The sequence below is a fragment of the Phascolarctos cinereus genome, unplaced genomic scaffold (genome assembly GCF_003287225.1).
Source record: "Phascolarctos cinereus isolate Bilbo 61053 unplaced genomic scaffold, phaCin_HiC Scaffold_2;HRSCAF=192, whole genome shotgun sequence".
NCBI classification, from domain to species: domain Eukaryota; kingdom Metazoa; phylum Chordata; class Mammalia; order Diprotodontia; family Phascolarctidae; genus Phascolarctos; species Phascolarctos cinereus.
In genome coordinates this window covers 374,623,176-374,650,380 of record NW_027555625.1, presented here as the reverse complement: position 1 = coordinate 374,650,380, position 27,205 = coordinate 374,623,176, and the positions used below count along the sequence as shown (strand labels likewise).

The 27,205-nt window shown below is 35.6% G+C and overlaps 1 protein-coding gene and 1 pseudogene across 1 annotated transcript in view; one reads left to right on the top strand and one right to left on the bottom strand.

Annotated features, from left to right (window-relative positions):
• The window catches only part of NDFIP1 (Nedd4 family interacting protein 1), a 61,907-nt gene that overhangs the window by 2,691 nt on the left and 32,011 nt on the right, over positions 1–27,205 (bottom strand). Inside the window, exons 3-7 of the mRNA XM_021005067.2 lie at positions 26,405–26,535; positions 10,907–10,994; positions 9,256–9,380; positions 7,796–7,862; positions 6,032–6,137 (exon numbers count right to left, since the gene is read on the bottom strand). Coding sequence (XP_020860726.1) covers positions 6,034–6,137; positions 7,796–7,862; positions 9,256–9,380; positions 10,907–10,994; positions 26,405–26,535 — 515 coding nt within the window. The 3' untranslated portion in view covers positions 6,032–6,033. The remainder of the gene's footprint in view (positions 1–6,031; positions 6,138–7,795; positions 7,863–9,255; positions 9,381–10,906; positions 10,995–26,404; positions 26,536–27,205) is intronic.
• Positions 18,820–19,121, top strand: LOC110220856 (cytochrome c oxidase subunit NDUFA4 pseudogene; annotated as a pseudogene).

Below are 27,205 nucleotides of genomic sequence, written 5' to 3'. Positions count from 1 at the left end.
AGCACATCAGAAGAGGAACTGAACTGACATTTAGGAAAGTAAACAAGTGCAAAAGACACACAGATGGAAAAATGGTAGGTTGTTACTAAATGTAGACTTTGCAAAGAATGTTTTATTCATTCCTACTGCTGTTTAAATTAATTTTTATCAGTTTCCATTACTATATATAAGCTCATGAAATAAGCACTACTTTGTCACAACATTAACGTTCACTAAAATATGTGATATAGTCCAGATAACAACATTAGCCCTTCATTCAAAGGCTCATACTACTTCAGCTTAAATAAATTAGCTTTGCTAGATTTCTTAAAAGTCAGGATAGCCACACAGTAAACATTAAAGAAAATTGAGACAGCTTGTCAAAGGGTAACTTCAACTACTAAACTAACACCTTATTACTAAAAGCTACACGCTTAATTCTCAAGCTAACACTCAAGAAACTCTTTCATATTTGCCATGGCAATAAAGTTTCTCTTCAATGAGACAGAAGTGCTCATGATGAAATCAATGATAAGAAAGGCTGATCTTATGGAATATTAACATTATGTTGAACCTGTACATCAGATAGATCACTGTGGAAATGAAAGGATTTCTAAAGTTTTGAGATACAGGCCATAAGATGAGGTATGTGGCTAGATTTTTTAATCTTCTGTAGGGGGAAAAAAACTTCTTGACGCATTGTGTGAAATGTTGTATTTTCAGCAAGGCTTAAATGGAAATTTTAACTTCTCTACTTTAAAGTTACATATTTCAATGTATCATTCAAGCCTAGAACAAACTTTTTTTTTCTTAAAAAGGCAGTGGCAACTAGGTGGCACAGTGGATAGAGCACCGGCCCTGGAGTCAGGAGGACCTGAGTTCAAATCCGGCCTCAGACACATAACCTTACTAGCTGTGTGACCCTGGGCAAGTCACTTAACCCCATTACCTAGCCAAAAAAAAAAAAGGTAGAAAAGCATATATTCATGCTTAGAAAAGGGTTCAAGATGAAGGTCTTTATCCCTTCATTTTAACTAGCAATGGAACAAAGCCATGACTTTGTTTGTCGGGAGGCACCTGGCCAATCCCTACCAGTAATTTTTCTCACCATGATATACCTTGATTCATTATATTTCATTATACTCAGGGATGACAAACGTTAAGTACTAACTGTATCTCTCCCAGTCTATGCTGTAATTAAACTGACGGTTTTTAAAAGACTGATTGTATGTTTCATATATACAAATGGTCTCAAGAGAATGAAATGTTTTGATTATATTAATTTTATTTAACAAAATGAGATACAGACTTTTGAAATTCACGTAAACAGGAATTAGTAATTAGTCCTCTGGGTCAAGTGGACTTACACTTTTTAAAGCAGATCCCAGTACTGCTACTTTGGATGTATTCCCACACTACACTGGTTTCACTGAGGAATGAGATATTTTGTATAAAGGCATTTCCAACTGAAGATTATTATCCCCTTTAAAATCCCAAAACTATTGTTTTGTATGGAAATATTTCTAAAATGTATTACACATTTTTCTGCCTTCTTGAGTAGACTGAATATAATTTAACCTTTTCTTAACTACTCAGTAATCATTATGAACATAAATTATTATACTATGCTGTATTACAATGATATGTACATAAGGGGCCATTTACTCTGTCACCTCAGACTGCTCTATCTAAGTTTTTATGTCACTTTTAACATTAGTGCGGCAGAAAGAATAATGCATTTGGAGTCAGGGCCTGCGTTCAAATGCCACAACTAACCTGACCTCTCTGGGTCTGTTTCCTCATCTGTAAAATTAGGGGACTGGACCAGGTGGTCCCTAAAGTTGACCTTCCAATTCTTAAATCTACAATCCTGGGATCTTAGACTCCATGCCAAATTTCACCTTCCCTTTTCTTGATTTGCTATGGGCTAAAAAGCCAATAGTAAGTTTGTTAAAATAAGAGTAAGAGTTGAGTGAAGGCCTTTCCTAAGAGCACACTTCATGAGCTTTACTGCTGAGTCTTTGTGACATCAGTTTTAGCAGCTCACAAGTTTTTTTAGGTTACTTCTTAGTCTCAACTACATTCCTGAAAATTGAAAGTTGCCAGATTATGTAATATCTGTAGAAGACTTAGTGAATGGCAACGACATCCTTGTCAGAATTAACTAACCAAAATCTACAAAGCGTAACACAGGAACTCCTTTATTCAATCAATCAACAAGCATTCATTAAGCACCTACTCTGTGCCAAGCATTACTTATTCTTTTGCTCTAGCAAAATTATTAAAAAACATGTCTACCTTTGCCTTCTTTTCGTTTTGTTTTGGGGTTTTTTGATGATGCAACTGGGGTTAAGTGACCTGCCCAGAGTCACACAGCTAGTGAGTGTTATGTGTCTAAGGCCGGATTTGAGCTCAGGTCCACCTGACTCTAGGGCCAGTGCTCTTATCCACTGCACCACCAACCTGCCCCACCCCTTTTTTTTCTTTGCCTTCTTTTCAAGAGTTAATTTTTAAACCAATCATTTTGCTAACAAAGATCAGTAGCTTTAACAATGTTCGAGCCTACCTTTCAAATTTATTGAATTACATTTCTTCTCTGCTACAAAGAAAGTGAATATAAGAAAGAAGCCTTTCATAGAGAATTTTCTACAACTATGTCTTCATAATCACAGCTAATTAAGAAATATAGAAAATAAAAGATTCTGCTATGTTTGTTGATTACAAAAAAGTATTTGATTCAATGGAACAAAATATGCTTCAGAAGGTAGGGGGAGCACTATCTAACAAGGTGTCTCTTTACAAAGTTAGATGATAAATATAAACTTAAGAGATAACTTTGCTTAATGATGCTTTAAGAATAGCCATCAAGAAAGAATTTTAAAATGAGACATGTTTACCAACTATGTTTGTTTTGAATCATGAATACAAACAGAAGAGGATGTATCCCTATAGATAAGATTCTCTAGTTGCTCCTATTGAAGACAACATTGTGTTTATTGTACTTCAGAGCCCGTAAATACTATTGGGTCTCATCATCCCCAAACCCTCAAAGTGAGTGGCCTCACAATCTAATCTAACACAAGAGAAACCAAGTTAAAATGCCCAGATTTTTAATACTTAGATGGCATTCTACTGGGTTAGTCCATCAGGACAAGCACTGCTGACAGATGCTGAGATGGGTCCAGAGCTCGACAGGAGATGAACTCAGTATCACATTTTGAGAAGAAAGGTATAGTTGTTTCAATGATCGCAAGTTGTTTCCTGACATCAGTGCATACACCCTTTTACCGGCAATATTCTATTGATACATTCTGTGACACCACAATCTCAAAAGAATTAATATCTCAGGTGACCCAAAGAACAATGGAAAGGCTTAGCGTTGATGTAAACAGGATGAAATCATTTCCAGTGATAAAGTACATTTGACAGGGCATAAAACACATCACTGAGGAAGTATATTATTCGAAAAGTAGCTAGACTGATCACGTGTGGAGAGAGAGAGAGAGGAGGAAGATATTCCAAGGGCAATACTTGTATGTACAGAATATTAATAAAGAACCAGAGGAAAGCCTATAACATTGTGGCCAGATCCTCCATAGAGGATATCTGGAGAGAAGTGTTCAAGAATAATACAGATTAGAAGGTACAGATAAATTGTAATATCCTGTAGCTAAGACCATAAAAACACTGAAAAACTTCAATATATTTAGGATGCAATTTTAAACATGTATGATATTGACTATCCCTTCAATGGGTAAAGAAAAATTAATTCTGTGGTCTAACACAGCTGTTCAGGCTTCTAAAGCTTAGAAATAGAATTCCAAAAGCTATTTTAGCTCTCACCATTCAAATTTTATATCTCTAAATATTCCAGGAAGCACAGAATTACATTTACCCAAGGATTATTTGGTGCAGTTGTTACTTTTGCAAAAAGAAACAATTAAATGCAATACAGTATCCCTCAATGGAAGTCTATTCTACAATTCTGGGAAAGTTGCTAGGAATGTAGTTATTCTTTAAAAATACTCTAGACTACTGCTGATTATAAATTTAAATAGCAAATCTATCTTGAAGAACCTCCAAAGACTTTTTCTATTTCAAATCATAGCCATGTAGTATGATAAATTTAGAAATTAAGCATCTCTGCTGAAAAACCTCATCAAGAATTTCATAAAAAGTTACTAATTAACAAAAATAAAATTTAAAGAAATATCTCATCAAAGCCAGCCTTCACGGAGAAAAAAAGAATAAAGTCTACCCAAATTTCCCTATTACCTGGATACCCGCAATATGCAATTTGTTGTAACTAAGCAGATGGAGGAATATAATTATCTGGTAACCGCTGAATAAAGACTAAATGCTTCTTCTAACTAAAGAACCAAAAGAAAAGAAGACTGGCTCAGCCCATTTAAACAAACAGAATAAATCTGTTACCAAGCACCTGATCAAACTTCTGAGAAGTTAGTTTTTCAGTAATGTTCTAAAGTTTTAAATAGAGGATAAACAGGACAAAAGAAAACAGTTCAAAACTAGCTTTAAAGCTAATTTTGGGAGCTACCATCATAGCTGCAGAATCCAGGGAAGAAAAAAAATATTCTCATGCTATTCTGGGTAACAAATGGATTAAGAGATATTTGTATAATTTCTAGGATGTTTCAGACCTTCATTCTCACCCTCAGGTAACAGAGCTGTAAGGCCAAAGGTAAAAAAGTTTAATTAAAAGCATCCAAAAAGCTAAGAATTAAACTCAGACTTGAAAGAACTAATATACTATCATGAAAAAAATTGAATAAAATACTTTTATTAATAAGTCTGTTTCTAAGCTTTAAAGTGAAAATAAACAAGAAAAATTACAAAGGTATGTTACTGGTTTTAAGACCTATGGCAGTGATTCACCAATATATCTACTTGTGTGTTTGGAGTTTGACCTTAAATTTAATTCAAGAAATGCTAAAACTTTCAAGCACGTAACAAAGAGTTTAGTAAGTTTTCTCACAGTGACTTTACAGACTATTCAGCACTGGTCACTCATCTGTCTATGAACATTTTCTAGCATTCTCTTGAAAAGACAGCTTTAATTATAATGTGAACTCTAGCTTCTTTGTATGACTTTTCATAAAAAGTGAGTCTAATAGATATTCCTTCCCATATAGGTATCTGAACATATATACCTTTGTTATAATCATGCTTTCATTTAAAAGAAAACGATAAATTCTTAACAAGTAAGCAAAATAACTGAGCTTTTTTCTCCCCAGCATGACCAAGTGGCTCTGTGGTCTAAAAACAATAACTCAAAAGGACACCCAGGTCTAGTTATTCAAAGTCAGAGAAAAAAAAGTTTTTAGTTCAACAGAAGCTGGGAACTACATATATATAAATATATTTATACTTATACATATGTACATAGATACACATATATATAGAGACAGATGGACAGAGACAGAGAACAAATGGAAAGGGTAATATTTAGCCTGGACTAAAATAAGGTGCAGACTAAGTACTCTGAAGACTTGTTCAGGGTTCGAGAAAAATGGACTTTGGACAGAAACTAGATTAGTTATGTCACTGTGAGATAAAGGAATTCGATCTCAAAGGACTTCAAGTAAGACATCCTTTAAGTTAGACTCTCTATCTTCTGTGTGTACATATAATAGTCTACCTGTATACGTTTTCTACTCTCACTACAAACAGTAATTTTTATGACAATATAGAAAACTGGCCTGATAATGTATTACAACCATGAGGAATTACCATGAAAAGGTGAATATGAGAGAATTAGTGGGAAGGGTGAATATATGAGTTAATTAGTAGGGAAATACAACTACATTCCCTAAAGTCCTAATTGCAACAAAGAGGTCCAAACTCTTGGGTAGTTAGAAAGGCAGGAAGCCCACTGCATTCCACCAGAAAGTCTTAAAATACAACAGTTCTAAGAGACAAATACTAAAATTACTTTAGGTATTTCATTTAGATGTAGTCCAAAAAACTAAGCAGAAATCTGTAACAAAAATACATGTACTAAGAATATGACTTAGAAACAAAATTTTAATACCTTTAGTAAATAAAGAGAACTCTGGTCCTGGGGAGGGTTGAAAAAGTATCTGGCATCTTCCGAACCTTTGCATAATTGATAAATCCTCTGAGAAACAGGAGAAAGCCTAAAAAGATTTTTTAAAACAACAAAGTTTCATCACTATTGTAAAGAACTTAAGCTTACAGAAATAAAGACCAAACCTAATTTCAAAAATTACTATGCAAATTCAATTTCCCCTCCAAATACATTCTGTGATTGCCACAAAGCAGAAATGCCACCCTGAAATGAGAGATACTCTGTAACCATTATCTCTGCTAAAAGAAATTAAAATAAAGGGATTTTTCCTTAAAATTTCCAAAGTAATTTCCTCATATAATTTCTATTAACTAATAAGACCAAAGGATCTTGGAGCCAATTTTTATAGGTTCTTATACTGAAGAAAGATAGGGATATCAATTAATTGGCCTAAATGGACAGATAAAAAAAAAAAAGGAAATGGTATCATTATTTATATCTGGAAGCTCAAATGAGACTCATAAAAATACATTCTTAAGCTTCAAAAAATATTCTGAGAGTTAACCGCTACAGATAAGTGATAAGAAGTTTACAGGTTTTTATGAATTACATTTACCATTTTCCATAGCATTTTCTGCTGACCAGTCATGTCATTTCTGGTCGGTCTTAAATACAGCATATTAATACTCTCCACTAGATGGCAGGATTCCTTTACCTACAAAGCAGTTTTCAGCACATTTTCTCACCATCTTTTACAGAAGGGTAAAGAATGAATAAAATCACCACAGGGCAAAGATTTGGGGTTCTTGGTTTTGTTTTTTTTTTCTGTTTGTTTGCTTTGCTTGTTTGTTTTTGTTTTGCTTTGTTTTTGACATACACACACAAAGACACATAAAAGAAAGAAATCAAAAAACTGTCAGTGCCCAACTAATGCCCCCAAAGTGACTTAAAGCCTTCTTATTTGGTAAAAGACCTCAGGGCAATTTTTGGGTAGATGTTGGTTGAAAAAAGAAAGGGTTTGCTTTCAGGAAAGGTGGTGGCAGCCTCTTCTAAAATCCAACTGTCAATGGTAAATAAAACAACCACTCTTCCTGGAAACGCTGTTTGCTGTTCCAACACTTTAACCCTTAAGTAAAATCTCACCATCCTCCAAATTCTATTTCCACAACTCCAAAGCCCAAATTCTATTACAAAGGTAAGTATTTTATAATATTACTGTGCTGGTAAGAGCAAAGCATGGCTCCACTAAATTCAAGATCAGGTCTAGCACTGGCAAATCCATCATCATCACTGCCACTAGGGATGACAAGATGTACGTCAAGTATTTTGTGAGTGAAGGTAGCAGAGACTTGCAAGTACAATATTTATTAAAAATAACTATGGAACTTGATAACTGACATAATTTTGGTTTGGTTTATGGGAAAAGATCACATCATAGCATGATTTTTAGTTTTATAGACTCCTTTGTACTTAAACCCGTATGGTATCTTGCTTCTAAATAATACATATAGGCAGCCAGGTGGCATAGTGAAGAAAGTGCTAAACTTGGAATCAGGAAGATCTGAGTTAAAATCCAGCCTCAGACACTTACTAACTGGGTGACCCTGGGCACTTAAACCCTCCCTTTCATTTTCTGTTATTTATTTGGTATTGTGCTTAACATATTACTATATAACAAACTCTCGGGAAAGTTTGCTAAAAATAATTTAATTCTGAAAATGTAGGAAAAGAGGTTTTTTTTTCCATTTGTACTTCACAAATACTTACCTAATATAAGGAAAACCCACCAGAGCCAGTACTGACCATCAAAGTAGCCAGGGAAATAAGTGGAAAACTAAAAAATAAAATTTTTAAATAATTTTCAGGTGTATTACGCTGGAATAGAATTTCATACTTTATCATAAATACCATGAGAAAAAGCCAAGAATTTCAGTAGAAAGTGATTTTTTTGGGGCAGCATATCCAAATTACATGTGTAGAAGTAGTTTACAATTTTACTAACATTTCAGATCCATGTACTGTCTAAACCAATAAATGTAACTGCTTGATACCGATATGCAATTTTGGTTTACTTTCTGAAAATATTCACGTAAATAGCATGGTTTCCATTTTTATGGACTACTCTGTATATGACTTTTGTAACATATTTTGCTTTCAAATAATATATATACACATATTATGGATTTATAATGTGTTAAAAATGAAAATTTCTTCTTAGAAAACACCTTTTTAAAACTCTTCCGTTCATGGATTTACCTAAGACTTAATTTATATGATGCCAAATCAAATGGTTGATTCAACCACTTCAGTTTTGTACAAATTAGTCAAAAATGCTTGTTTGGTAATTTTGACAACAAATGGTTAACTAAATTTCCCCCTTCAGTTTCCACTGGTTGTACTGGTGTCATGCAGATAAAACACAGGCCAAAGTAGTTTCGGAAAGGTAAGTTTTCACATCTTATTTTGGGGTCTACTTTTATATTTTGTGCAACAAATATACAACTATTCAAACAATTTTACAGAATGGGAATGTTTACAAGTGGGAACTTTTTGGTATATATTCTACTTTTCAGAGAGACATTAATAGATCATTTGGGAATAATGCCATCTACAGAAAATATTTTCACTTATGAAAGTAACTATACAATTACCAAGTCTGAAATTGGGGGAATTTTAAAAGTTTAATCTACAGTTCGTACTCTAGAAGCTTTTTTAATCCTGGATCACTCTGAGATAATGAAAAATCCTAATCTACTTGGGTCCTACTTGCTACCATAAAAACAAATAAACAAAACACCCCGGCAGAATCAGTGGAAACAGCAGCACTAGTTCTGATAATATGCTAATATTAGTTCAGTTGTCGTAGCAGAAATTATTAATTCCAGAAATAAGCACACAGAGTTCATATTATAAACTTAACACAATAAAATATATGTGCCCAAGAATTACCAGGAGGGCCCTTTCTGGAATATTAAGCAGTCTTCAGACCATAACTTAAAAATGTTATCCTGGGAATATCTGTATGTATGTCTGGGAAAAGTCTGAATCAAATAAATCAAATGCAACTGCTTTTAATTTAATTGTACTAATGCAAGGGAAACGTAGCAGACAAAACCAAAAAGCATATTCAAAATTTTAGGAGAAAAAAAATTGAGTAAAGAGGCTAAGAAAATATTTAATTTTTTTCTACTTCTTCCCCCAATAACTTTTTATTCTATACAACTTACCCTGACAATCAAGATCCACTTAATTAAAGATAGGCCAAATCCTGAAATGGCCCCATATCTTCCTGCAGCTGAGGTGGTCAGACAGAAAGACAGGAAAAACCCAATCCAGTTAAAAAGGAATGCCACTGGAAAATCAAGAGAAAACAGAATATAAAAACATACATTAACCTAGGCGCAAGATAAAGCTGCTTATAAACTTTTTATTTCAATAATGTTCCCAAGGACAGGAAAAGACTTCCTTCCCTCCCCCCTAATCTCTCATGCCAAAAAATTCCCCAAGAAAATATCCAAACAACTCAGACTAATCAAAAACCTTCAGTGTCCCTAGAGCTTCAAAAAGAAAATGCAAACTCTATCTGGCTATTTAAGGCCCTCCACAACATGGCACCAACCTACATTTTCAGCCTTATTTCACATAACAACTGTTCGTATACTATGTTCCAGTCAAACTGAACTGTTAATTATCCCCCCAAATCAATATGCCATGTGCCACCTTCCTATCCTTGCACAGGCTGTCTCCATCCTGCCACCCATGCTTGAAAACAATTCCCATTTCAACCTTTAGGAATCCTTTTCATCTTCTGAGACAGAGCAGAGGTGCCACATGTTTAAGGCGGCCTTTCCCGATTTGCCCCATTCATAAATGTTCTCTTCCTCACTCTGACTGGATCTCTCTTTGGCTCTCGTTGCTGCCTAACTTGTTTTATTACACTGCTCTATGTACAAGTCATAGCAGTCAGTCCATCCTCTGCACTCTTCTCCAGTCCTCCCAACCCCATCCCTCTAAAAAGGGCTCCTCAAGAGCAAGGACTGTTTTACTTTTGCTTCCGTATCCCCAGTGCCAAGCACATTTTTTAAAATGTTTGTGGCACTGAAGTGAAAAAACTGTACTGCTAAATATGTAGATTGGTATTTCTTTCTATTCTAAATTCTTAGGGTTTTTGTTTTTTTTTTTTCAATTCACCTCCTGGAAATATATTTAACTGATTAAATTGCGGCATCAAATAATTTGCTGAGTATTTAAAGTGTTCAAGCTCTTCGTACTTCTTTCAACTATGAAAAGTGTGTTTACCTTCACCAAACCTCTAGTTCTCCTTGATCTTTTAAGAGACCATAGGCAACATTGCCAATAAAATCTCTCACTATTAAATATAGCAAATATTTTTAAAAAAAAAGACTACTACTCTCCTAGTGGATGCTCCAGGGAAAAACCCTAGAAAGGCAGGAAGGCAAGAAAGAAGGAAAGAAGAAAGGAAGGAAGGAAAGAAGGAAAAGAGAGAGGGAGGGAGGAAAGGAAAGGAGAAGGGGGAAGGAGACAGGGAGGGAGAAAGGTAAGCACAAGGAACCAAAAGAACAAGGTCAACTCTAATCTCTTAGTCAAAGAAAGAACTCCTAGGGAAAACTGCTCAGATAAAGACACAGTGTTCATGTCCTACAGGTCAGGCAGGGGCAGGAACAGTAATGAAGCATAACTGGTGTAAAACTGAAGCATCCCCACAAAGACCTTAATTATGGCTTTCATAAATATGCATGTGGAGAGAAGAGGAAATGAGAGAATGCTAAAATATAAATATGATAATGCTTCAGACTATTTGTTTCCTCTCTCTGGGACAAACACAATAAAATGGTTCTAATCACTACATATACTTACTGAAAAAAGTTAACATGAATATCCCATCATTTCCTATCCTCAGCTGGTCAGCATCATCAAAATCATCCCTTGCTACAAAATCATCATCCTAATATGAAAGAGAAAGCATAATGAAAATCATACTCAATGATTCTTAGGGAGAACAAAAACATATACAAAAACCAGTGTTAAGGTGAGAGATTTCTTATATCATCTTGAATTAAGACAGGCTTATAAGAAAAAGTATAACCAATATAAAATTAAACATCAGCACTTGACTTATACAATAAAAATAACGTTTCTCATAAATGGAATGCTTTAAGCTTAACAAAGCATCTTCCTCATGACTATTTTGTGAAAGTACATAGTGTTATCACCCCTGTTACAGATGATGGAACGAAGGCTCAGAGATATTAAATGATTTGTCCGTGGTCACACAGTAAAGGATTAAAGTCAAGATTTTAATTCATATATTCCTGGACACTACACCATATTGCCATTTATTTTGCTTTTAAATGAAACAAATTAAGATTGAAAAAAAATCTGAAAAAATGTTTTAATGTTTGTACTTTGTTATACAATTAAAACATTTTTGGTTACTCTGAACCTGACAAATACCAGCAAATGAATAATGACACATACAAAGAACAGAAAACGAGAATTTTACATGAAATGGCCAATCTCTACTATACACAACTTGTTTTTTAAGTGTATTTACTGATGATCTTTTTAGTCTTTTATTTTTTGCTATCATCACTGTTATTATCCTTCTCCCCACCAATTCCCTCTCTTTCCTTCTTTGCAACCTCCCCTGAAGACAATAATTAGAGTCAAGCAAAATAAATCTATACATCAGCCACATCCAAAAAATCTTTGCCCTTCTTTCTGTCAAGGGTTTCATCATTGGTCCTCCACTGTGGTCACTGCATTGTTGAAAGTTAAGTCTTACCAAAATTGTTCTTTTTTGTTTTCCTTTAATGTTATAGTTTTCATATAAATTGTTCTCCTCATTCTGCTACCTTCACCCAAGTACTCTCAAGTTTTTCTAAATCTGTCCCTTTATTCTTTTTAACTGAATTATATTTTCAGTTCAAAATTCTCTTCCTTCCCAACTCCACCTACTGAGAAGGCAAAAGAAACAAAGCCCATTACAAATATGTACAGTCATGAGAAACAAATTCCTGCATTTTAAAAAATTCAGTATTATTTTATTTCATCCCTTTATTTTTTGTGGCATAATATTCCATTATATTCAAATATAATAATTTGTTCTTTACCACAAACCAAAAAATGTCTACTTGTGAACAAATGAGTCTATTCCTTCTTTGTTTTATTAAGATAAATGCCAAGTATTGGTACTGCTGGGTGAAAGGGTATGTAAAAGTTTACTGATTTGGGAGGAACGGTTCCAAACTTCTTTCCAGAATGGCTATACCGGGTTCACAGATCCTTCAAAAATGCATTAGCTAGACTGTACATCCTGTCTCACAACTATCCTTTTCCTTTTTCTGGTTATCTTTGCTGGTCTGATGGGTATAAAGAGAAACCTCACAGCTGTCTTAATATGCATTTCCCTTAATATTCATGATTTAAAACATTTTTTCACACGGTCATTTAAAGTTTTTCTCCTCTGAAGAGTTGATTATTCATATCCTCTGGCCATTTACCTACTGAGGCTCACTATGTACACTATCCTATCATTTGCAGCAAAGTGATAATTTTGTTTCCTCTTTATACTTACTCTTTCAATTTTGTTTTCTTTTTTGTTATAGAGGCAGCCAGGTGGCACAGTAGATAAGTGTGCAGCACATGGAGTTGGGAAAATCTGAGTTCACAGCCAGCCTCAGACATTTCACTAGATGTGTGACCCTAGGCAAGCCACTTCATATCTGTTTGCCTTAGTTTCCTCACCTGTAAAATGCCTACCTCGACAGGTTGTTATAAGGATCAAATGAGATAACTGTAAAGTGCTCAGCAGAATGCCTGGCATATAAAAGGTGCTATATAAATGTTAGCTATTAACTACTACTATCGATATATAGCAGACATTTCTAGAACTGACTTAAAGAGTACTACTTGCATTATCTCTATTTTACTAGAAAGGCCTCTAGCATTTCGCCATTACATACAATATTGGATCCTGGTTTAAATATTATTTATCATGTTAAGAAAAGGTTCACTTATACTTATTTTTTTTAACATTTTATAAGAAACTGTTGTAGTAGGTTGTCAAAAGAAGAGGTACTGCAGTATAATGGATAGAGAGCTGGCCTCAAAGCCAAGAAGAACAGGGTTCAAGTCCTACTCCTAACACACACCTGCTGTATGACACTGGGCAAATTATTTACCTCTCAGTACTCTTGGCAACTGTAGTTCTTTCTTTGATTCACCAATTCTTGGTATTAAATTATTTAGTCTCCATTTAAATTTGAATGTTTTCTCCAAAACCCTGTATTGATCATATCTTATTGCACTGTGGTCAGTAAATATATGTTTAGTGTTTTTACAACCTGGCACATCGTCCATTTCTATAAAGGGTCTAAACACAGCTGAGTACTTAGCATATTTGTTCAATTCCCAATCAGCAGTCCCCAAAAAACTATCACATCTAATCTTTTAGAGATTTTATTCAAGTCCGTAATTTCTTTACTGTTTATCTTTTTGTTAGATCCATCTAGGTCTGATGGGGTAAACTGAGGTCCCCAAATATTATAGTTTTGCTGTCTATCTCTCCCTGTAACTCAATTTACTTTTCCTCTAATTATTTAGGTGCGATGCCATTCAACACATATGAAATATAGCATTTATTTCATTGTTTAGGGTTCCTTCAACTATAATATATCCCCTTGCTTATCTCTTTTAACTTTGTCTATTTCTAGAATGGACTGCTACCCTTGTTTTTTTGGGGGTCTTTTTTTAGTTCACCTGAAGCATAATACTGCTGCTCCAGACACTCATCTTAATTCTAAATGAATTTTTATTTCAAGTGTACTTCTTATAAACGTATGATTGTACTCTGCTTTCTAATTTATTCCATTATTTTCATCTGTTTTGTGAGTTCATCTCCTTCAATTTCAGTTACGACTTTTAATTGTATATTTCCCTCCATCATATGCTCTCTTTGCCTCCCTACTCCACTCTTTACAAAGAAAAAGGTGGTAGAAGGAAAGGCCTGTGATCAACACTAATGCTCTTTAATCAAAATGTCTGCTTCCCCTCCACTGCCCTTGCTCTCTTCTCACCTAGACCCCAGTCACTTGTTCTTACACTTTCAATCCTTTCAATCCTCCCTTTACAACTGATTCACCTTCTCAAATTGAAATCTGTTTTACTTCCAATGCTCCCCTCCATCTTAAACTTCACCTTCCCCTTAAGTTTCAAGTCATCTTAGCCAGTCTGATGAGTATGAGGTAAAATCTCAGCTCCTTGAGTGTGTGTGTCTGTGTGTTCGAACCTCCTTCATCTGTTCATTTGGTTCAAATGAGATTTGAGTGAGATTCAAAGATGTCGTTTATTCCATATTTGCATAATCTGCTAGAGCACCCCAATTAAGAGAAACAGTAAGTTTTCCAAACTTCCTTGGTACTTGCTATAAAAATTTCCCCTAGTTTTCTGGATGCATTGGCTTTTTTTATGCCAAAAAAAAAGTCTTATTTGAAGCAATCAAAATTATCCATTTTACATTCTCATATATTCCCTTTCCCTTCACTCTTCTCTCGTCTCTTAAGACCATCAAAACAAAACAAAACCATTCCCAAACCTCCTGTTTGGCTTACTTCCTTATGTGACCTTGAAATCAGGATTCTAAAAGGGAGACTTGGCTCTTCTCCTCCTAATTTAAGCCCTTAATGGTCACTTGGCCCCCTCCAAATGTTCAAATGTCTTTATATTTTCACCTTTTTCTTGACTTCTGTGTTTGGATTTTAAAGTTTCTACTCAGTTCTGATTTTTGTTTTGTAATCAAGAATGCTCAAAAGCTCTCTATTTCATTCAAAGTTCACTGCCCCCCTTTAAGATTCAAGCTAATTGTTCAGGTTAGGTAAATTATTCCCAGTTGTTTTCCTGCCTCAAGTCTCTTCCCACTCCAGTTCATCCTCCTTCACTTGGCTATTAAAGTGACTTTCCCAAAGCACAAATCTGACCATATCATTCTATATACAATAAAATCCAGCTCCCTATTATACCTCCAGGATCAAACAGATGCTGTTTGGCTTTTAAAGACCTTTTTAAACCTGCCTCTTCCTACCTTTCCAGTATTCTTACATCTTACTCCTCTCCAGGTACTTTGCGATCCAATGAAACTGGCCACTTAGAGTGTACTCCCACACATCATTCCACGTCCTGACTCTTCCTCAAGCCTGAAATTCTCCCTCTTTGTCTCTGACTCTCTGGCTTCCTTGAAGTCTCAATTAGAAGCCCACCTTCTGCAGGAAGCTTTTCCCATAATACCTTCTTTATGAGATGAACTCCAATTTACATGGTATTTTAAGTATAATGTGAATATATCCACAATATATATTTCATCGTATATAGCTGTTTACATGTTATCCTCCCCAACAGACTGTGAGATCCTTGAGAGAAGGTACTGTTCTTGCCTGTCTTTGTATTCCCAGTGCTTAGCATATGTATACAACAAATGCTTAATAAATGCTTGTCCTGTAAAATTCTTTATTTTCTGGAATGCTTATTCTAAGATCTTTTCTCCTTAAAGAAACAGCTGCCCTGATCGAAGCATACTATTGGCTATTTTTTTTCTTCTGTTGTGTTTTGTTTCCTCTTTCTGGTGGTTCCTCCCATTGGTTCTAATTCTTGCTTACAACACCACTAATGTGAAAATATGTTTACTAGGAATGTATATGTATAGCCTCTATTAGACTGCACATTTCTTGGGGAGGGAAAGAAAAATTTAAAACTCAAAAGCTTATGGAAGTGATTGTTGATAAAATAAATTAATAAAAAAAATTTTTAACTCAAAATCTTATAGAAGTGAATACTGAAACCTAAAAATAAATAGATTTTGAAAAGAAAAGAAACAGCTGTAAGAATGTGATCCTGACTGATTCCTTGGTACCTGAATTTTCTTTTGCTACTTTCAATATTTTTTTGACCTGGAAAGTGGATTTTGCCTATGACATTTCTGAGAGGTTTCATTTTGAGGTTTCTTTCAGGAGGTGACCAGTGATTTTTTCCATTTTCACTTTCCTCTTTGGTTCTAGTACCTGGATGGTTTTCATTCATGACTTTTTGAAATTGTATTCAGTATATTTTTTAGTCACGCTTTTCAGAGAAACTGGTGATGATTCTTAAATTGTCTTGCTTAGCTCTGTTTTCCAAGTCAGTTGTTCTTTATAGTAGTTACTTTACATTTCCTTCAATTTTATCATTCTTTTTATTTTGTTCTAACATTTCTTCTCTTGAGGAGCTTAAAAAAACTGTAAGTAAAAGATGAGGGAGGTATGACTAGACAGCAGTTCATCCAAAACATGGATTTTTTTTTGTGAACTGCAAGCTCAATGAGTCAAAAGTCAGATAATTACACAAAAAAACTAATGGGATAAAGGAAGGTGGCCTAGCCATACCAGATGTCAAACTGTATTACAAAGAGTAATCATTAAAACAGTCTGGTACTGACTAAGAATAAAGTGGTGGATCAGTGGAAGAGATATAGGCACACAATATACAGTAGAAAATGATCACAGTAATCCAGTGTTCAATAAACTCAAAAGATCCAAGCTTTGGGGACAAGAACTCACTACTACCTGACAAAAACTGCTGGGAAAACTGGAAAGCATCTGGAAGAAACTAGGCATAGAACAGTATCTCATACCATCTACCAATAAGGTCAAAATGAATATAAGATTCATTCAGAAAGGGTGGTATCATAAGCAAATTAAAGAAGCATGGAATAGTTTACCTGTCAGATCTATGAATAAAGGAAGAATTTATGACCAAACAAGAAATGAAGAGCATTACAAGATGTAAAATGGATAATTTTGATTACATTCAATAAAAATAAACAATTTGCCAGAAAACTGGAGGAAATTTATATAGCAAGTTTCTCTGACAAAGGCCTTACTTCTCAAATATATAGAGAACTGGATCAAATTTATAAGGATACAAGTCATTCCCTAATAAAGAAATAGTCAAAAGATATAAACAGGCAATTTTCAGACAAAGAAATTAAAGCTATCTAAAATCATATGAAAAATGGTCTAAATCACTACTGATTACAGAAGTGCAAATTAAAACAATTCTGAAGTACCACCTCACATCCATCAGATTGGTTAATATGACAGAAAAGGTAAATGACAAATGTTGGAGGAGATGTGGGAAAACTGTGACACTAATACACTATTGGCACAGCTGTAAACTGATACAACCATTGTGGAGAACAATTTGAAAACTCTGCATATCCTTTAACCCAGTAATGCCAATACTTGGTCTGTATCCCGAAGAGACTAAAAAAAGAGGAAAAAGAACTACAGGTGCAAAAATATTTATAACACTTCCTGTCACAGTGGCAAAGTATTGGAAATTGAGGGGATGTCCATCCATTGGGGAATGTCTAAACATTGTGGTATATGAATTGTTTTTTCCCTTAATAGAATTTTTTTTCCAATTACATGTAAAGATAGTTTTCAATATTCATTTCTGTAAAATTTTGAGTTCCAAATTTTTCTCTCTCCTTCCCTTCTTTCCCCTGTCCCCAAGACAGCGAGCAACCCAATGTAGATTATACATGTACAATCGGGTTAAACATATTTCCACATTAGTCATGTAGTGAAAGAAGAATCAGAACAAAAGGGAAAAACCACAAGAAAGAAAAAACCAGAAAAACCCTGAAAATAGTGTGCTTTGATCTGCATTCAGACTCCATAGTTCTTTCTTTAAATGTGGATAGCATTTTTCCATCACGAGTCTTCTGGAATTGTCTTGAATCATTGCATTGCTGAGAAGAACTATGTCTATCATAGCTAACCATCACACAACACTGCTGTTAATGTGTACAATGTTCTCCTGGTTCTGTTCATTTCACTCAGCATCAGACCACACAAGTCTTTCCAGGTCTTTCTGAAGTCCGCCTGCTCACCATTTCTTATAGCACAATAATATTGCATTACATTCATACACCACAACTTGTTCAGCCATTCCCCAATTGATGGGCATCCTCTCAACTTCCAATTCTTGACCACCACAAAAAGAGGTGCTATGAATATCTTTGCATATGTGGGTCCTTTTCCCTTTTTTATGATCTCTTTGGGATACAGACCTAGCAGTGGTATTGCTGGATCAAAGGGTATGCAGGGTTTGGTTGCCCTTTGAGCACAGTTCCAAATTCCTCTCCGGAATGGCTGGATCAGTTCACAACTCCCCAAACAATGCATTAGTGTTTCAGTTTTCCATGGTATATGATTGTGATGTAATACCATTGTGTTATAAGAAATAACAAATAGGATGCTCTCAGAAAAAAATCTGAAAAGATTTACATGAACTGATGCCAAGTGAAATGAGTGAACCAAGAGAACATTGTACACAGTAACAGCAATACTGTATGATGATCAACTGTGAATGACAGCTATTCTCAGCAATACAATGATCCAAGATAATTCCAAAGGACTCAATTCCAAAAATGCTATCCCTGATAGAGTCTGAAAGCAGATCAAAGCATAATTTTTTTAACTTTATTTTTCTTAAGAGTTTTTTGGTCTATGTTTTCTTTCACAACATGACTAATAATGAAATATGTTTTGCATGGCTGAACATACATAACTTACATTGAACTGCTTGCCTTCTCAATGAGGTGGAAAGGGGGAAAGGGAGGGAGAGAATTTGGAACTGAAAACTTTGTTAAAAGAATGTTAAAAATTATTTTTAGATTGGGCTGCAAGTGAATGAATGAGCGAACACAGCCGCCGAGTCCTGCGGCCGCCACCATGTTCTGCAAGATGTTCAGCCAGGCCAAGAAGCACCTGAGCTTGATCCCCTTGTTCGTGTTCATCAGAGCTGGGAGCACCAGGGCAACTCTGTACGTCATGCACCTGGCTCTGTTCAATCCTGACGTCAGCTGGGACAGAAAGAATAATCCAGAGCCTTGGAACAAAATGAATCCCACTGATCAGTACAAGTTCTACTTGGTGAGTGTGGATTACAGCAAACTGAAGAAAGAAGGTCCAGAATTCTAAGTGAAAATGATGCTTTTTCAGCTGCTGAGAATGAAGGTCCACAAGACACCCACACAATTCTACACACAATTAGGAAATGCTTGCTCTTTCCCTCATGTTGCATGAAACCATGTTGCATTTAACAGATGAATAAAGATGTGAAACTTGAAAAAAAAATTATTTTTACATGTGGTTGAAAAAAAACATTTTAGAAAAAAAAAACACTAGAAAACAAAGGAATAAATGGAGCTTTCCTTTATAAAAACCTAATGTAACCTTGGGGCACATTAAGAGAGGTACAGTGTCTAGGACTAGGGAGGTGATAGTCCTTCCATACTCTATTTTGGCCAAATTACAAGTATTGTTTTCACCTCAGGGCTCCACATTTTAGGAAAGACACTGAAAAATTAGAGAATGATCACAGAAGAGGTTGAGCAGAATAATGAAGGTCCTCAAGTTCAAGCCACATGGAAGATCAGTTGAAGGAATTACGGAGTTTAGTCTGGAGAGGATTCAAGAAAGAACATGATAGCTGTTTTTAAGGACTATAATATGGAAGAGAGATTATTACACTTGTTCTGCTTGGACTCAAGAGGACAGAACTAGGACTGATACAAGTTACAAACGGGCAGATTTAAACTTGATGTAAGGAAAAGCTTTCTAACAATTAGAACTATGCAAAAATGTAACAGCCTGCCTTGACTGGATGATAACTTATTAGATATGCTGTAAGGGAACTTTGTTTAGGTAGAAACTGCACTAAATAGCTTCTGAGGTACTTTCCAACTGTTCATTCTGTGAAGATCTGTTTGAGCCAGTACACAGGCCCAAAATAACTATCTTCTTATTCCCAAATCATATTTTTCCCATTCTTTAAAACATGAAATATTTCAAAACTGTGGCTTATCTTGGTACCATTAATACCATCTCCTTCAACACATCTTTCTTACTAAGAAGAGCTTTCATTTAAGAACTCATTTGCAGAGTAAACTCAGTACTTACTCCAAAGAAAAGAACTATTTAGGAATATCCTAAACCATAAGAATGGTTATTTCTGACTTCAGATAAGGATAAGTAAGCCTTTATCCAACCAGCCGCTTTACTTTTTAGCTAATTCATCAAAAATTTTCAAATATAATTTCCCTCCTAGTAACACTGCAATAATCTCCTAAAATGGTTTCCTGCCTCATCTCTCCCTTTTCTGATATAATTCTATATATCACTGTTATAATATTTTCATAGGTTCAACCTCACTGATCTACTAAAAAACCTGCTCAGCCTAGAGAATAAAATACATACTATTTAACCTAGCATCCAAGGTCTGCCTCCTTCTCTCACTCATAAATCTGAGCCTAACCTACATTTTCGATCTTATTTTCCTTATGGAAACTGTTTCTGAGCCAAACTTTTCATACTTTCTTAAATCCATGTCTCTCTATCTTGCTCCCTCAAACAGAATTTCCAATTATTCTCTATCTCTACCTATTAAAACTCTACTCTTCCAAGACTCTAATTTCACCTTTCATAATGCTTCCTTTCCCCTGATCAATCATATGATGATTAACTCTGAATCACTTAGCTATTCTCAACAATACGATGATCCAAGACAATTCCAAAGGACTAAATTCCAAAAATGCTATCCACCTCCAGAGAAAGAACTGATAGAGTCTGAATGCAAATCAAAGCATATTTTTTTTAACTTTATTTTTCTTGTGGGTTTTTTTTTGGTCTAATGTTTTCTTTTATAATAAGACTAATAATGAAATATGTTTTTCATGACTACACATGTATAACCAATATCAAATTGCTTGACTTCTCAATGAGGTAGGAAGGGATGGATAAGTGCTATCTTCCTTCTTTTTTATTCCTGTGGCATGTATGACTTATATGTTTATATGACAGACACATCATGCACTGTCTAGCATTATATTTTTGTATATATCTAACTAGATCATAAACTCTTTGGACAGCACCTTCTATTTCTCCTTTTCCTTCATAGTTCCTGGTATATTGCAAGTATTCAATAAATTTATTAAATGAATTAGTATTGTGAATAAACCTTAACATCCTGATCTATTTGATAAGGTGCTCACCTTCTGTGTATATATAATAAAAATGACTGACGTTTATACAGAACTTTAAGGCTGCAAAGTACTTTACATAATTATCTCATTTGATCATCAGAACAACAATGCGCATGCAGAAGGTACCACAGGTATTATTTACCTCATCTTACAGATGAAAAAATTAGCTTCAGAGAGGTTAAGTTGCCCATGATCACACATGACTAGCAGGCAATACAAGCCGCATTTGCAGCCACGTCTCTCCTAATTCTATCCAGTAAGGCCTATGGCCTCTCTAAACTATCTTAACATACATATACATAGTTTTGTGGCTCTTCTTTTGACCTTGCATGATATCCGGAGGACTAAAAGCACGCCTCCTTCATCTTTTGAAATTCCCTTAATACCCAACAGGCCCTCATTAAATAATATTGATAATAATGACAAACGTACACCACAGTACCACTGGGGGATTATCTAGCTTGAAGATTTCAAATAAGAGATGAAACATTTCATCAGAAAGTCTGTTGACTATCAGATTTTAAAATAAAAATTACTGTATATGCCACCAAATTCTTATTTAAATGATGTTACCTTTCTGGTCCTAGGTTCTTCATGGATATAGCTAGGAGCTCTTAAGATCTTTTTCTAGCACTAAAATAATGTCTGTGGCCCTAAAATTCTCAACTCCCTGTGAGTCATTTATTTCAAATAATCTTTAAAAACATCAATTTCATTAAAACATGTAATATCCATTCATGAACACTATTTATTAATTCAAAGTATAGCCAAAATGGCACTACTAACAGTAGACCATTGAAATAATCTTTAAAAATATCTATTAGAACATTCAACTATTACAACAGATCATAAAAGAAAACCAAGAGGCATCATAGCGTAACAAATAAAAGGCCAATCTTGGCGTCAAGAAGACATAGACTCAAGTCCTGCCTCCGAGACATACACTAAGCTATCTGCCCACTGACAATTCATTTAACCTCCCAGTACTGAAGCAAGACTATAAGCTCCAAAGATGTCAACATGTATTAGTAAAGGGGAGTTTTCCCCCCATAAATGAAATCACATATCTAGAACACACACCCTCTAGCACATATAAGCACGTTCTAGTGCTCAAAACAAGAGAATATTTTATATTGCAACACAGCCTTATGTCTATTTCTCCGTGCTGAGTACAATCACCAATTCTGCTCCAATGTCTTGTATTCCCTGTGCTTTCTTACTCGACTACCTTATGCTAGGTCAGCTATATGCACCAAGGAAGTCAGAGGACGGTGGAAGAAGGGAAGGGTGACAGGCTGTGACAGGCTAAGCTAGAGACAAGGCTACCTGTTCAATGAAACTAGTTAAGGTAATATCCTGAACCATTAAGGCTGGTGGTCTAGTCTTTCATCTTGTAGAGAGATTCTTGCCATGAACACCCAAACCCATCTAAAGTCCTTGAAGTTGAATTGCTTGAAGATGTTATCTCAGCCTTTCAACTCATTCTAGCCCACAGACTTCAGGTTAGGTAGCAGCTGGTCCTGCTCCACACAAGTACTGAACAGCTTGAGGCAAAAGCTCTCTGGCTGCTCTAGTCATCTCATTACCATTTAGTTATGTAGAATGGAGAACAAAATAATTTGTTCCTCCTTGACTCAGTTCCTGCCAGAAATACAAATATCAGGAGAGAGGGTACCAACAACTCATGCCTTGAAAAAGCAGCTTCTAAAAAATTAACATGATTGGATATTCTTGATTCAAAACTGTCTTTTTCCTTATAAAAGGGACAACATATTCAGACCTTTCAGATCTGACACAGAGCTTAGAATGTAAAGTATAATATTGGGCTCCAACCATCAGAGGATGCTAAGAAGAAGGTTATGGATGTTTTTCAGTCATTTCACTCATGTCTGACTCTTCTTAACCCCATTTTGGGATTTTCCCGGCAAAAATACCAGAGTGTTTTGCCACTTCCTTCTCCAATAAACAGGGTTAAATGACTTGTCCAGGGTCATATAGCTAATAAGTGTCTGAGGCCGAATTTGAACTCACGAAGAATTTTCCTGATTCTAAGCCCAGTGTTCTATCCACTGCGCCACCTAACTGCTCCCAGAAGGTTATAGAGATTCTAGAAAAAATGAAGATAATTATTAGCCTATCTAAACAGCAGGTAGTAGAAAGTCAGCACTTCTCTCCCTGCCCCACTCCCTTGGAGTTGTACTAAGATATGTCTCTAAAGTCCATATGAATGTAAGTACTTATTAACTTTGTATTTTTTCATTAACAAAGTCATCTGTTAATCCAGTAGGGTACAAATAGCCAAAAGTCTTAATGTCCTGCTTTCAGAGAAGTCAGATGTTAAACAAAGTCCTTTCCCAAAAAGAAGAGCCTTAACAGCTTCAGAAAATCACAGAATTTGAGGGAAGGAAACTCAATGGCTAATCCACACACTAAAGCAATCTCCACAGTAACTTAACCTTGCTTGAAGACTTCCAAGGATGCGGCAGTTAGGAGGCGCAGTGGATAGAGCACTGACCCTGGATTCAGGAGGACCCAAGTTCAAATCCGATCTCAGACACATAACACTTAATAGCTGTATGACCCTGGGCAAGTCACTCAACCCCACTGCCTAGACAAAAAAAAAAAAGACTTCCAAGGAAGGACCTAGGCAACCCATTCTATTTTTAGACAGCTCTAATCTTTTAACAAGTTTTTACTGACATCAAGCTTACATCTGCCTTTCTACAGCTTTCACACTTAGAAGAATCATCATTGCTCCTGCACAAGTCTATTCCCTTTGCCACATGACAGCCCTTCAAAGACCTTAAGACAGTGATCATGTCTACCCATCCTCCCTCTCTTCCTCCTCCCCCCCGGCCTTGCCATCCTTGCCCTGATCTTCTCTTTTCCAGGTTAAATATGCAATTTCTTCAACTGATCCCTGTATGACATAGAGTCAAGGCCCTTCACTATCCTGCAGGTCTTCCCCTGGATTCTTTATAAATTACCAATGTCCTTCTTAAAATGTGGTATACAGAACTAAAACACAATACTTCAAATAAGGTCTAATGAAAGCAAAATACTGTGAGATTATCACCTCTCTGTTGCTGGAAATTACGCCCCTCTTAATGTAATCTAAGCTTCCATTAACTTTTTTTTGGCTGTCACATTACAGTTGACTCATACTGAGATTGCAGTCCACTAAAAACTCCAGATTTTTTTCAACTGCTATGTAACCATGCTTCCTCCTATCTTATACTTGATAAAGCTAATTTTGGGGGAGCCTACCCAAGAACAAGACTTTAGCAATCCCTCTTGAACTTCTCTTTCTCATCCCAATGCTCTAGCTCCTCAAAGTTCTTTTGGATTCTGACTCTGTTACCCACTATTTGGTATCACCTGAAAATTTATCCAATAAAATAAAATATAAATTTTATTTAGTGATAAAAATGTTAAACAGCATAGGGCCAAACATGGCTCCCTAAGGTAATCCATTGGGAACACCCTACCCCAGTAACACTGAACTCTTAATAACCATTCTTTGGGTGCAGTCATCCAATCAGTTCTGACTCCATGTGACTGTATTATTGTCTCATCCATATTTTTCGATCTTCTTCCATAAGCACAGCATGCAATATGTTATCAAAAACTTTGCTAAAAATCTAGGTTAACTATAGCCACAGCATTCCCTTTATCTACTAGTTCAGGAATCCCACTGAAGAAGGAAATGAGTCTAGCAATACCTGTTCTTGAAGAAGCCAGGATGGCTACTTGTCATCACCACTTCCTTGTCTAGATGTTCGCCAACCACCTTTTTAACGAACTGTTCTAGAATTTTCCCAGGAACTAAAGTCAAACCCACTGGCCTATAGTCTATTCTCCTCCTCTTTTCGAACATGATGACATTTGTGTTTCTCCAATTTTGCAGTACCATTTTCATTTTCCTGTGATCTCTCAAATATACACTGCTTCAGCAATCAATCTGCCAGTTCTTTCAGGACCTAAGAATACAGTTCATCTGAACTAAGTGACTGGAATTCATCATGGATGGCTAGAATCTCTCCTTATTGTTAGTCACTTTTGTTGTATCCTTTTCAGTATAAAATTTGCTCCCCTTGGCAGAAAAAAAAATAGGCAGGAGCAGCTCTGGAAGAAGGAAGGAAGGCAGAGAGAAGGAGGAGGAAGAAAAGACGACAACGACAATTCTTCGTTGTCTTAGCTTTCCTCAGTGGCTTCGGCTCGTTCTGAGCCTGAGCAACTCTGACGCTGTTTTTGCTGTGCCACGTTTTCATAACCATTCTGTTGCCTGTTCTTCTATCTGCTGTACGTTTCATTTTTTCTGAACATTGCATTCTTCTGTACATTTTGTTTTTAAATTGAGATTAGTTGGTAAGTGTCCTGTGTACTAACCTCAGTCTCTTCAGACACATCCCATTTTTCCTCTTCATTAAAATTATTCCTCTTTGTATCTTCCAAATTTCATCATTAAATATCTCCCACATCACTCCTGGACTTACTACTCCTGAATAATTTTACTACTTCAGACTCTATCTTTCCTCTCTATCCTCTGAAATCTGATTTCTCAAAATCTAGGGTGCATGTCAGACTATGATCAGATTTTCTTTCCTCCTCTATCACAAACTCGAGGATGGGCTAATCATATCCTCCAAAGATACCCATCATTTCTAGCCTAGTTGCCAGTTCTTCCCTCACGGTGAAAGTTTGATCCAAAAAAAAACTTCCCCATGTTGGTTCCTCCGTTTTTTCTTTACTTCATCATTAATAACAAGAGATCAAAGTCTATTCTTTTTTTTTTTTTTGCTTTTAGGCAATTGGGGTTAAGTGACTTGCCCAGGGTCACACAGCCAGTAAGTGTCGAGTGTTTGGTCTGAGGCCGGATTTGAGCTCAGGTCCTCCTGACTTCAGGGCCGGTGCTCTATCCACTGCGCCACCTAGCTACCCCAAGTCTATTCTTTTAAAAAGGACATCATTCTGGGGCAGCTAGGTGGTGCAGTGGATAGAGCACCGGCCCTGAAGTCAGGAGGACCTGAGTTCAAATCTGGCCTCAGACACATAACACTTACTAGCTGTGTGACCCTGGGCAAGTCACTTAACCCCATTGCCCAGCCAAAAGACAAAAAAAATTAAAAATAAAAATAAATAAAAATAAAAAGACATCATTCTTCTAAAATTACTAGTATTTTCAGTAATCACTTTCCTCATATCTAATAAATAACTAAACAAATATTAAGTCCTACACAACAATCATTAAATATGTCACATCCAATACTCACTCTCCCAGGAACCAAGGGGATGGTAGCTTCAGCCTTGGTCCTTTCTGCTTCATCATAAGTAGGCAAAGTGGTAGCCACATTGTAAGAAGGGGGCTTAGGAAATCCAGATTCATCTTTGTAGTCAAAATATGCTGTAAAGAGAGGTAAAAAAAAATCACATACAGAAAAGGAGCTTAAGATAGTTTATTTATTGTTTATGCCATGTATTCTCTCAATGGGCAGGATTTTTTAAATGATTTCTATATAGATTATCAAAAATAAATTTTGAATTTAAGACCATCTTTGCCCTGCCATGTTTTTCAGGAAACTCCTTCCGCTGTCATTTGTTATATATTTTCAAAATTTTCTTAAAGAAAAACATATCCAACAAGTTAACCTGATGCATAAAAGTAACACCACACACCAAAGAAAAAATATTTTTTAGAAGATTATGGTTTCCCTTCCATTACAATTAATAAATAACTGATTTTTTAATTAAGTGGTAAAATTCATATCATAGTAAAGTTGTTACTTGTAGGCATATGCATTTTGCACATTATTATGAGGAGCCATTATTAAATAAAAACTTTAGAGACAGAAAAGACTTCTGAAGTCATCTAATCCAACTCCCTCATTTTACAGATAACGAAAGTGTGGCGTTTCAGAGCTTATGGGGCTTATCCAAGGTCACAAAGGCAGTAAATGACAGAACCCTGATTTGAAGGTAGATCTTTGGACTCCAAATCCAACACCATTTCCACATTACCATACAGCTATCTTATGAAATTAGTACTGTCACTATCACATAGACAGGAAAACACA